The 13,090-nt window shown below is 41.2% G+C and overlaps 2 protein-coding genes across 4 annotated transcripts in view; one reads left to right on the top strand and one right to left on the bottom strand.

Moving 5' to 3' along the window:
- The window catches only part of QTRT2 (queuine tRNA-ribosyltransferase accessory subunit 2), a 40,019-nt gene extending 32,342 nt beyond the window's left edge, over positions 1 to 7,677 (bottom strand). For 2 of the 3 annotated variants that reach the window (XM_060010662.1, XM_060010660.1), the window contains exons 1-4: positions 7,466 to 7,677; positions 2,898 to 3,120; positions 864 to 1,084; positions 65 to 120 (exon numbers count right to left, since the gene is read on the bottom strand). In XM_060010662.1, the coding sequence (XP_059866645.1) occupies positions 65 to 120; positions 864 to 1,084; positions 2,898 to 2,909 (289 nt within the window). In that variant the 5' untranslated portion in view covers positions 2,910 to 3,120; positions 7,466 to 7,677. The remainder of the gene's footprint in view (positions 1 to 64; positions 121 to 863; positions 1,085 to 2,897; positions 3,121 to 7,465) is intronic. The other variant, XM_060010661.1, reaches the window with a different exon arrangement.
- A 168-nt stretch (positions 7,678 to 7,845) lies between these two features.
- CCDC191 (coiled-coil domain containing 191) overlaps positions 7,846 to 13,090 on the top strand; it is a 102,821-nt gene continuing 97,576 nt past the window's right edge. The window contains exons 1-2 of the mRNA XM_060010659.1: positions 7,846 to 7,958; positions 10,430 to 10,468. Coding sequence (XP_059866642.1) covers positions 7,866 to 7,958; positions 10,430 to 10,468 — 132 coding nt within the window. The 5' untranslated portion in view covers positions 7,846 to 7,865. The remainder of the gene's footprint in view (positions 7,959 to 10,429; positions 10,469 to 13,090) is intronic.

Below are 13,090 nucleotides of genomic sequence, written 5' to 3'. Positions count from 1 at the left end.
AGCATCTCCAACCTCCAAATTAATACACCACAAGGCACACACAAATAACCTGATTAATTTTTACCTATAAACTTTCCAACTCCTTCCTTATATTCTGCCAAGACTTCGTGATGTTCTGCCCTGTAAGCAAAACAGAAAACTATGTAACATAATAATGAATCATTCTAGATACTCTATGCAACAACTGAAGCCCTCTTCCCACCCAAACAAGCTACGTGACAGTAAATGTATCTCAAAAAACCAAGTACACCATTATTCAAGAGTCCCCACTCATTAGGTTGGGTTCACTAGCCAGAGCAAAGCTCTTCAATTTGCAAGTGGTTCTGTGAGAGGAGAAATTGGCAAAGAGCAATGGCCTCAGAATATCTAGATTTTCTTCTTTCCCTTGTCCCTTTAAAATCACTGTTATTAACACAGTCTTACAGAGTTATTTGATCTTATAGCAGATTCTTCAATTAGGGATGAGGTCAGTATGTACATTACACAAAATGATCTCACTCCTTAGTTGTTTCCCTAGAGTAGAACATGTGCAGAGACAGAGAAAACTTTGAGGCTGGTGCGTGAAGACAGCCCCTAGGTTCCAAGTTTAGCCCTCATAGAGCATTCCAGGCCCTGTCACCCCTGGGAGCAGTGGCAATGAGGGCGGTATGGAAAAGTGAAGCAGCTCTATCACATAGGTCTGGCCCATGATTCCAGATTAGGGCCAGATGATGTACAATATTTGATATCTCTCTTCTGATTTCATTCTAAAAAACCTACAGATTTTGCACGTAAGCAAAAAAGTCTTTCTCTTTACCACACCTTATTAAGGTAACCAAGCTGCTGCCAGGGTTGACATGTGAATGACCAGGTCTCATACTTACAGTGATGACAGTGTAAGCTGAGCCATGGCAGGAACCCCGTGGATTTTATGCAGTGTGTGATGGGTCAGGTGTGGGGCAGAGCCAGTCTTGGTGTACAGAAGGCAGCCTGGAATGTCCATGGTGCAGTCCCCTGTTTTGCCTAGGTTTTTTATTTTTCCTAGGCGACAGCCATTAACCACCTTGGTAAGACTTAGCTTCATCCTAAGGGGTTCCTCTAGGTCCTGATAAGAAAAGTACATTACATTCAGAAGGAGTTCCATGATATCTAAAAGCTAAACATTTTTCCAAGCAAACTACAGAAAAAAAAGATAGCATGTTTGTTATTACTTCCAGTCTAGGATTTTTTTAGATATCAGGAATAGGGGAATGGGAAAAGACACAGAGAGAATAAGACACCTTCCCCAAAGTCCCAGCACAATATGATGACATCAACCACATTTAAATTCAGTCATAGAAATTTTGTCTGAGCTGATGGAAACCAAACAAACAGGACAGAAGTAAAGACTAATCATGGAAAGAGCACTGTGAAGCCATGGATTGCTCTCAGCCATGAAAATGTGTATAGAGAAATGTCATACTGCTTAGGAAATACTGATTACTGATTTGATCTATTTTTTTCCTTTCTCTAATTTGAGAGAATACTAGACAACATAGCAATTTTTCCTAATATGTAATTAAATGAAGAAAACAGATTCCAAAACAGCATTCTGCTGTTTATTAAAATATATGGAAGAACATACATCAAAAGATAAACAGAGGTTATGTCAGAGAGGTGGGATTATTCTCCAACTTTGTTCTTACACGGTGTCCAAACAGAGGTGAGAAACTGTGTGGGCATCCATGCAATTCGTAAGCAACGTTTCATTATTCTTATAATTGGGAAGGAAAAATATTTGATTAACAAAAAAGATATACTTTCTAAATTCCACAGATACACAGGGAAAAAAAATCAGAAAACATGGTCAATTACTTTGCTGGACTGTGTTAATTTATTATTCAGTGAAGCAAATCCTGGGCCCCACTTTTTTTTTTGCGGCACGCGGGCCTCTCACTGCTGCGGCCTCTCCCGCTGCGGAGCACAGGCTCCGGACGCGCAGGCCCAGCGGCCACGGCTTACGGGCCCAGCCGCTCCGCGGCATGTCGGATCCTCCCGGACCGGGGCACGAACCCGCGTCCCCTGCATCGGCAGGCGGACTCCTAACCACTGCACCACCAGGGAAGCCCATGGGCCCCACTTCTTTAAATGCCCTGTAAAACTCAGTGACCAGGCATGGCAGATCATTTGCAAAATGTCACTGGATATTCAGCATTTTGAAATACCAGCGTCTCTGTAGCAAGTATTGATACCATACCCTCTGGAATTTTTGCCAGTTAGGCTAGGCCCAGTTTTATTAATAGATAAATTAATACAGCTCTCTGAGAGGTTCCAACCTTAGATCCTATCCTCTTAAGCATTATACTAAACCACACGCTGAAAGTCAACCATTGTTTAAGATGTTACCAAATAAATAAGCATTATTTATCATTAGTTAAAAAATATTCAGGGATGTATATATTACTTTTTTGGGAGTTATAAATTTTTATATTGAAACAAAATAGTTAACAGTCTTTTGAATTTTAGAAATAAGAATAACTACTTTCTGTATGGTTCAATAAGTGATTTCATGTTAAACATGAATTATAAAAAATAGTATAAGTATTTGGGGAAAGGCTGGTCAATTTTCTGTGACTCTACCTTCATTATTTCAAGTTATCACAAAGATAAAATGTCTCACTGGAACCCAAAGAAATGGAGAGTGTTAAGAAAAAAAAGTTATTATGTTTTAACAAAGGGTAATATAAAAGCTATTTTTTTAAAGCCATGCTATTACACATTAAAACTGTTAAAATAAAAGAAAGTTTATACCAAAAAATAAATATAATTACAGGCTAATGAGAATGTAATATAGAAAATACAAGAGAATACAAAAGAAGAGTCATTAGTTTATACAATCATATTCCTTTTTTAAAAAAAGATTTATTTATTTTATTTACTTTTGGCTGCATCGGGTCTTAGTTGTGGCATGCGGGATCTTTCCTTGCGGCGCGCAGGCTTCTCTCTAGTTGTGGCGTGCGGGTTTTCTCTAGTTGTGGCTCGTGGCGTTCAGAGCGTGTGGGTATCCCCCAGGCTCTCTCATTGAGGCGTGCGAGCTCAGTAGTTGTGGTGCGCAGGCTTGAGGGATCTTAGTTCCCTGACTAGGGATCGAACCCGCGTCCCCTGCGTTGTAAGGTGGATTCTTTACCACTGGACCACCAGGGAAGTCCCTCATACTCCTTATTGATTTATCAAATAATACACATAACCTTCTGGTTTCAAGTGATAAAAATCTTTTAAACTAACAGAGCTTGGAAGCCATTTGTAGCAAAGTTAAAGAATGTATCTTGCAATCTAAGTAAGTTCTAGAGAACTGAAGCGGGGGAAGCACGAAAGTAAGAAATTCACTTCAAAGTTAATGAATCAACCCTATTATTCTGACTATTAGAATCAACAAATATGGAACAATAGGTTTTTGAAACATAAATAAGAACTAATGAAAATTTAATGGACCAAGATTACTAATACTACAACAACTTAGCGCTTACTACCCTCACACACATCTGAGAATGGAAGAAACTGCATTGTCCCGCGTGTTTTCAGAAAGGCCTAGAGAGAAGAATTTGCTGGTTCCTCCCCTTACTCCAAAAGTTCTGTCTCATCTGAGCTGCTTAAGTTTTGTAAAGAGTTTAAATGTACACACGAGTTGTATTTTTTAAATTAAATCCATATAAAAGTAGGAAGAGTCTTCACAGGATAAAATTAGCATGTTTGAAAAATGAAGTTTAGGATTCTAGAATGCTACCAATTTTTATTATTATCTCTCCCCATCAAACCCTCCTTTCATTTTTCCAGTTTATTAATAAATAACATAAAAGACTGACAATCAAAGCTGCTGACAAGCATGAGATAATGTGCTTTTCCATGTCAAGTTAACTCAATTCCAGGTAAAAACAACAAACCGCAGTGCTTTAGTAAACTTCTGTTTAACATCCCAGGTAATGTATGATTGCCATCAGACTTCAGAAATGCTGAAAATAGTTAAGTCTGACCATTACTACCAGAGACGCCAAACTGAGAGCTCCTCATGGACCATCCCCTCTGCCGTTCCACAATAACAAATCTGAGGCTAAGCAAGATTAATCAGACTTAGTCTAGAACCCAGGTCTCTGCCAAGAGGCCTGAGCTTTTGATTACATCTTTGAAGTGAGAGTAATACAATGTCTGTATATGCATATCTCCTCTTCCCACTCTTTCCTCAATTGAAGAAATAGCTTCCTTCATTCTCAACCCAAGGTCTGTCATTACAGGTCCATAGTAGTTCTAGAGGACCTCAGCCACCATGCTCTTAGATGCAGAGATGGGTCCTCCTGTGATACAATGCACAAAAGTTTAACCTCCATAACTTTAAGGATGAAATTGAAAATCCTTAGCTTAGTGTACTGAACCCACTAGGTCAGCTGGAGAGAAATACCCACTTGGTTCTCTCCACAGTATGGGACTCTGATGCTGTGTACTCACATTCTGCTGTTTGGGGTTTCTTAAGAGTCCTACCCTAATCACAGTAAATGGACACAGCATCAAAGGAAAAAGTATAAGCAAGGAAAAGTAGACAAATGTGTATAAAGAAAAGTATTGTAATAGATAAATTGTTACTGGTGATTCTGTGTATTGTGAGGATGAATGCAAATATGAAGAAATCTGAGGAAAGCATCAGAGAATGTACTTTAGCTGGAAATCAACATTTAAAATATAACATGCAACTTTGTCCAGCTTTGAACCCAGCTTTCCTTTCCTCATTACTGATCAATTTGTGGTTAGTGTTTTTATAATTGCACATTTTTTCTAGGGGCTTGAACACAAAAAGTTTTTATTATGGAGTAATGTAAATATATACACACATACACATATTCATGTACATATATATATATATATTTTTGCGGTACACGGGCCTCTCACTGTTGTGGCCTCTCCCGCTGTGGAACACAGGCTCTGGACACGCAGGCCCAGCAGCCGTGGCTCACGGGCTCAGCCGCTCCGCGGCATGTGGGATCCTCCCGGACCGGGGCACGAACCCATGTCCCCTTCAGCGTTGGCAGGCGGACTCTCAACCACTGCGCCACCAGGGAAGCCCTCATGTACATATTTTTAAAACATGCTTTTGGAGTGATATAGTCTATTAATCCAAGCAAAGTTCTCAAGAAACAAACTAACGTCTCCAAAATATTAACTGGTTTTTATTTGGCTTCATATCATTACCCTTTTCCCTTTCACTTGTTGTGAGTCTCTTCTAAGATTTCTGGGGTTGTCTCTTCTCAATATACAAACATCTACATTTTTACTTCCTGGTAAAGTCTTAAAAAAACCATTAAAAGAGCCATTTGGAAATAATGGTTAATGGAAAAACTCTTAATCACTTTAAGGACAAGTAGATCTATGCTTTTACAGGGGCTAACCAAGATTCCCTGCACTTGTGGCAGCATTGTACATATCTTAATACCTCCATTGCCACATATTTCTCCCCTCCTTCCATCCCCTTAGGAAAAAAGCGAGTTTTAAATGTTTCTTAATGGATTCTCTACAGACTGTCATGGAAAGATGACCACAATACACTGAGGGAAAAGAGCAGGCTTAGGTGAACAGATTTTTTGCAAAAGAAAAATTGCGTATATATATTTATAAATATGCACACACAAACACACACTGTACACTGTCTGTATATGCATGCAAAAAAAGTCTGAAGGACTTCTAAACAATATGGTGCACTGAGCTGATTAAGAAAGACATACAGAAATGATGGACTCTAAAATTCTAGAAACTAGTAACGGAAGATGAGGAGGAAACTATTCAGAGGTACTATTCTAAAATTCTTACACTATTTGGGAGGAGGAGAGAGATCATGAATAATGTTAAACTTTAAGTATGCATGTTAAAAAATTTTAAGTAAGCATTAAAAGATTACTGAAAATGGATAATTCCCAAACCCGCTGGGGAGGGGCAGGGAAGGATCAAGAAGAATTGGTTAATACTTAAGGGAAAAAAAGAGGAAAAGAGACCAAAAAGCACACCAAAAATAGAAAATACAAAATAAGATGGCAGGAGTAAGTCCAAATATGCCAGTAATCACAATAAAAGTTAAATTAGTTTCACCTATTTAAAGAAATAACAACAACAGTAGCAACATTTATTGGGTGTTTACTGTGTATCAGGTCCTGTTATTCACGTTAACTCCACTATTATGTACTGTCATGTCAATCTAAGGCAGATGCTATTATTACGGGCATTTTACAGATGAGGAAACTGAGGCTAAAAAAGTGACCATTTACAAAGTGGCAGAGCCACTTAAATCATAGAAATCTGCCTTTAGAGGCTGTACTCTAATAGGCTGGTAGTCTATTAGAAGTCCCATCTTGTCCATAAACACATGCAATGTTTACAAATTAACTGTAATGTTAAGATATAATGTTAGTCATATTTTCCATTTTGCTATACTGTTATTACTGTTCTTGTCTTCCTTTATCTCCCTTCTCTGCCTCTATCCATCCTCCAACCTTTACAACCTTTCTATATATGCACACAAGCATTTAAATATACTTGTATGGGAAAGGGTGTTTTTTAATTTAAAAAATGTAAATATACTATACTATAAGCACTTCTCTGAAATTTGCTTTTCGCCCAGGAATACACAACGGATATTTTTCCTGAAGAAGAGACACAGAATTTAACTTACCCTTTAAAATAACTACTTCATGATACTGCATAGCTTGGATGTAACACAATTTAATCTACCATCACCCTTCTGATGAACACTCAAGTTACAGAACAGGTCTTGTGATTGCTGCAGTAGTCTTGAGGGCACAGCTTCCCTAATTTTTTTTACAAATCTCAAGTCTATTTCAGTTTACGTTTCCTGGCAGAGTTCTCTACATACATTGATTTTTTTAATGGGTACCACACTCTAATGATTTAGGTACTATAGCTCCCATTTTGCAGATGAGTAAATCGAGGGTCCGACAGTTATTAAACAAGTTGCGTAAGGTCATACAACTACAAAGTAGCTGGGTCTAAATCTCTACCCTGCCTTATGAACCTACATATCCCAGCATGCACTGTCCCCGGGAACACTTAGGCTCAGTCAGTAACGATGGATTTAGCTTCACTCCATGGGCCATCTCCAGGGGCCCCAGACCTCGCGAAGCGCTTACATCAGGTATTCGAGATCGGTCCAACCCTCCCAAGCATCCTGGGGAGTCTAGAAAAAACTTGCGCACGGAAACTTGACCTTTAAGCAGAGCCCGGTCGAAAGGAGACACTTTTCTCTCTGAGATGCGGTGAGGCTCACACGATTTGGGAGAATCTGGATTTACAGAAGCCAGGATCCACCAGGAGACCCAGAAAAATGAAAGAGACATAGCGCCAGTACAACCGCAACACAACCAGGAAGCGTCTAGACGCGACGCGACTCTCTCGCAGCAGCCTCCCCTTACGCGTAGCAGCTCCCACACCAACAGGAAAAGGGGGCACTTACCTGCAAACCTCCCAACTTTTTTGGGCTTGAGACCCCTTAAGCTCCTCGCCGTTCGCTACCGCGTGTCCAGCTTTCAGAATTCTCGGCTCCCTGAACCGCCGCCTCCGATGCAGAGCCAATCAGGGAGCATTGCGTCATCACCGGGCGCCAGGAAAAGGCAAAGGTAATTGAAAATGAGCTTCGGTGTTTGCAAGGACGAGGGACTGCTACCGTCGCCATAGGTAACTGAGCACACACGTTCCGCCTGCGCAAAGCCTCCTGGGAGTGGTGGTTTGATGGCGCCCCACACCTGCAGTCTTCGTGGGCAGAGGAACTACAACTCCCAGGGAGACCCGGAAGCAGTCTAGGCAAAGGAGCGGTTGTTTCAGCTTTGGCCGAAGTCCGGCCCTGAGCCTGGAAAATGCTTCTAGCGCCCCAGGAAAGGACCTCCTCAAGGGAGAGGTCGGGGCTGAATGGATGGAAACAGTTTACAAGGAAGCCGAGTCTCACCAAGGTGATCCATTCCTATCGGGAGCTCTTGGAGAGGAGAGGGGAGGGGAGGCGGGGACCGGCCCTAAGGCCAGCCGCAGCCCCACCTGCGCGTCCTCCCTCTTGCCCCAGGGGCATCATTACCTGGTCCGCTCCTGCCATGACCCACTGAGAGCCAGCACTGCGCTAAGTGAAGGGGGCCTAGGAACTTTGGGGCTTGGTTACCTTACGGCTTTGATGGGCAGCGTCGTGGAAGAACTGTTTCCATCTAACGCTTTTCTCAAAAACCGGAGAGTCTTGATAGTGCTCATCCCGGTGAAGAGAATTCGAGAGCTATCCCGGCTCCCCACCACTCCTGGTTTTAGGGAAGTTCCCACACGGTTTCATTTCTTTTTCTTTTCTTTTCTTTCATTCTTCTTCTTCTTCTTCTTCTTCTTTTTTTAATGTTTTGCAAATCATAGGAAACTTCTTTGTTGGAGGGGTAAGATCTTCACCTTAAGTCCTCGGCCTCATATTCCTCCCCTTCTAGTTTTACATAAAGTATCTAAAATGAACTCAGAAATGCAAGTGCATATTGACTATATCAATACTTGATTCACTTGAAAATCTAAATTGTAGAAACAGTCAAAAATAGATCCTCTTTATATTTGCCACCTTCTTTGATGCATTAGCATCCAAAGACATGGAAAACTGATAACCCCACTGTAAACTTGAAACGTGTAAATGACATGTGAAAAGTCACAGTCACACGGAGTGTGCTTTACACAGACTACTTTTTTTTTAATTAATTAATTTCTTTATTTTTGGCTGCGTTGGGTCTTCGTTGCTGCGCGCGGGCTTTTCTCTAGTTGTGGCGACAAAGGTCTACTCTTCGTTGCAGTTCGCGGGCTTCTCATTGCAGTGGCTTCTCTTGTTGTGGAGCTCGGGCTCTAGGTGCTTGGGCTTCAGTAGTTGTGGCTCGCGGGATCTAGAGTGCAGGCTCAGTAGTTGTGGCGCATGGGCTTAGCTGCTCTGCGGCATGTGGGATCTTCCCGGAGCACGGCTCGAACCCGTGTCCCCTGCACTGGCAGGCGGATTCTCAACCACTGCACCACCAGGGAAGCCCCACAGACTACTTTTTTAACAGTCACAAAAATGAGTGCTTTAAATGTAAATGGGAGTACCAAATGGAGGACTTCTCAGCTTACAGCTGTTTTCACCCTTAAGTTACCCCTCCTTAAAAAATATTCGGTAGACATGTGGCGTTTCTGTGGCCCCTAGGCAATTGTGCTTGCAGGTTATTCTAAATATACCAGCTAAATAATGCACTGGACATACTTTACTTGGTGAATATCTTGCGCCAGATGCTGGAGTGTGCAGACTGGAGCATTAAAGAGACTTGGAAACAGAGTCTGCTCCTGTTGTACCAGTTCCATAATAGATTGGATCCCAAGTAGGTTATGGGTATAAACTTGATGATGAAAGGTAAAAACTGGGGACAGTTTTGGGGACCCCAAAAGGAAAGTTTTTGCTGCTAGTGCTCATTGTTACTACCTAGAGGATAGAAAGGTAAAAAACAAGAGATCCTTGAGGTTCAGTTGTGTTTGAATAGGATCAGCTGTTTCTTTGTTGCAGCGACAAAATTATTCAGCAGTACAGCTGCATTAATTAGTTATCTGTAAGGTGCTTTGTAGGGGAAGTGTTATATAAGTGAAGGATAGTATTATACCTTTCCCTCCTGTATGTGTCAGCATGCTCGTTTAGATATTCCCTTATTTATTGAAAAACCCACCTAAATTATTAGCAAAGCAAATACCTCTATTTGTTAAGTTGCTATTAGAGGGAATTCTGCAAACTTCTGAGACTTAACAGAGAGTGAAGAAAGCAGGTGTCCTACTGGTCTGATTTCTAATTTCAGATTAATATCTGACTGACCTGGGTAGAAATTTATGTGATTTCTGCCTCATTTTTGCTCTGTAAAACAGTGGAAGATTGGTTATCCCTCACTCTACCCCCCATTTCTTATTGGACCAAACAATATCCTTGCTCTAGGTAAATACAAGTTACTCATGAAAAGAGGGGTCTGGGGAGAGGCGCACACCTTTCTCCAAGCAGATTTGTTTCCATGACACTTGAATAACCTGGCTAATTAATCAGTGCTTATTTGGGTTTTTATAAGGAATATTATATGTAGCATTCCTCTATCTTGGCTCTTAACCCTGGGGAGCTTTAAAAAAATACTGACACATGGGCCCTACCCCAGACCAATTAAATCAGAATCTGGAGATGGGCCTAAGTAAGAGATAAAGCAGTCAGAAGTTATTCCAGAGAAGGCTTCGTGTTTTCTTCATCCTACCAGCATTCTGTATTTTTTTTGTTGCTGAACTTTCTAATGCAATGCTTTGGGGAAAGACTAAAGGACGTTTGTCCACAGCCTTCAACCAGAAAGACAAATTAAAATGGCAAAGTTGATAGATACATTGCTGGGAACTAATATTCTGTATATATTTTCTACAGCCTGTGTTTGACCCTGACAATGTGGAACACTGGATTAAGGTAAGGATATTTCATAATTAAGATAGAAAGAGAATTAAGAGTCACACATAGTCAGATGGAATAGGAATACTAATAGGTCTCCATTTTGCGTATATTTTGCTGTTTTCATTCCCGTGTGACTATATATGTTGCCTTAGTTTTGTACTGTAGTACATTTTCATGATTTTGTGGCTTCTATAAAAGCATGAATGACAAGATAACAGGTAGACATCCCTTTCAAATGCCATGAGGATCATCTGAAGAGGATTAAAGGAGGAGGGGAGGAGAAGCCTTAGGAGAGGACATTGTGGCTTTCCCCAGATAATTGGAAAGAACGTACTGTAGTTACATTGACCTGTGGGACCAATACAATAGGTAAAAGCTATGCATGCATCACAAGTAAGAATCTTCTAGTAACTAAAGCAATCCAAAAATGGAGTGGGCATTCTTCTAAACAGATGGATTTTCTATCACTAGAGGTATTCAAGTGGGTTCTAAGTGGTCACTTAATGTTAGGACTAATGAGGAATATGTTTGAGCGTTGAGTGGGGGTGGTGGATGGTGGTGGATTGTGTTAGATAACCTCTGAGGTCTCTTCCAGGCCTGAGACGTATATTTTTGAGTCCAAGTACCATTTAAGTTGAAAGTACCATTAAACCACTTCTGGTGCGTGCCTCCGAGTGTCATTTTGGCAACTTGCCATACTCATTTGTGTACGACCTGTTTCAAAATCATGTAGTATCTTCCTGGGAAAATATCCTTCTGCCTGGTAGTATTTTGAAGAGCTATTACTTATCAAAATTGACAGGCATTATGAGCACCAGGCCAGGTGGAACCTAGGACAGATATAATCACTGTTAACCATTTTTTCATCCAACCAGTATTTATTAAGTTCCTGCCAAGTACTAGCCCACTATGTTGGGCACCGGAAGTAAAACAGTGCATGGGACAGGTACAGTTTCTGCCCTCCCAGAGTTTATAGTCCAGTGGGGGGCTAAACAACTTACTTTAAATTGTTGGGAGAATTAAGGATGCAGTGGAAGCTCATGGCGTGGGGCGCTCATATAAATGGGGCCAGGGAAGCTTCCTGGCTCCTGCAGAAAGCCTGACTTAGAAGACAATAAAATGGGTCCACTGTCATGGAGGCTAACCTCTAGGAAGCCCACTTCTCAGTCTCCATCAGGCTCAGCTTGCGTGTCAGTGTTGAAAGTCAGAATGCCAAGCCTTTGCAGGGCTTAATTGTACATTTAGTCACCGTCTCCTCCAGAGGGGAAGATTTGGGTAAAATAAAAGGATAAAATTCTGCTGTGACTTGTCCGCACCATTTTCCTCTTTAAAGCTGTTGTCAGCCAGCTTGACTTGGTTAGATTTTATCATTCCTCTAAAACTTCTGCAGTAGCTCTTTCTCCATTATACCCTCAAATCTCCCATCTAGAAAAAAATCAAGAAGTTCTCATTTCACCATGCAGTCCATTCTGATTGCCATACTATTTCTTTTTCCTTTCCAGTATTTTTGGATGTATAGCCTGGACTCCTTGCCTTTGTGTTTTTATTATCCTCTTGTGTCCGAAATTATTTTCCTTCAGTTTCTACTTCTTACCACTCCACAGAAAGTTGTCATAAATGACTTCCCGAGTAAATCCAGTGGCCCGTTCTTTGTCCTCAAACTTTTTCAGGTCTGTTTGATACAGTTATCATTTTTTTATTCTAGTTATCACTTTTTTATTCTAGAAATTCTCTCCTCCATTACCTTTTCGTGACACTGTTTCCTCTTGCTTCTCTTTTTTTTTTTTTCGCAGTATGCGGGCCTCTCACTGTTGTGGCCTCTCCCATTGCGGAGCACAGGCTCCGGACGCGGAGGCTCAGCGGCCATGGCTCACGGGCCTAGCCGCTCTGCGGCATGTGGGATCTTCCCGGACCCGGGCACGAACCCGTGTCCCCTGCATCGGCAGGTGGACTCTCAACCACTGCGCCACCAGGGAAGCCCCCCTCTTGCTTCTCTTAATACCTCTCTGTTCACTCCTCTGTCTTCTTGTCTGATTTTATTCCCTAATATATTCCAACTCTGGGTGTACCCTAAACTGTTACAACTTCTAGAACTAAGATTTCCAAATCCACTTGAGTGGACCACTCACTCAAAATGGAAGAGGGGGACATATATGGAAAGATAATGTGGGAAACAGATCTCTCCAGAGTGACCTCATAAAGAGTAAGTGATACTTTCTTGACTCTAACCCTGATTAGATCATTTTTCTTCTGATTCATATCTTTTCCCATATGTTCTATTTTCTACATCTTTTTCAAGTTACCCTTGCCTTTTCAACTTTATTCCTGTGCTTCTGTCTAATTCAAACTTAGTATACGAAACCTTTGAGAGTTTAAAAGGCAAAGCCCATGGCAGGTTTTGACAGTTGTACTACCAGTCTTTCCACGAAGGGCATGAGGAAAAATCATTTTCAAAATAGGTCAGACAACAACATAAACTATGGGAAAGTGTGGCTTTTTTGAATAACTCTTTAACATAGTCATTCTTTAACAAACATTGATGGGGCATCTGTCATACACCAAGCACTGTTCTAGGTGCTAGGGGTTTCACGCATGAAAAAGACAAAAATCCCTGCTTATGTTCGAGTTAGGGGAGAC

The sequence above is a fragment of the Delphinus delphis genome, chromosome 4, assembly GCF_949987515.2.
Source record: "Delphinus delphis chromosome 4, mDelDel1.2, whole genome shotgun sequence".
NCBI classification, from domain to species: Eukaryota; Metazoa; Chordata; class Mammalia; order Artiodactyla; family Delphinidae; genus Delphinus; species Delphinus delphis.
This window is presented reverse-complemented; position numbering and strand designations above follow the sequence as displayed.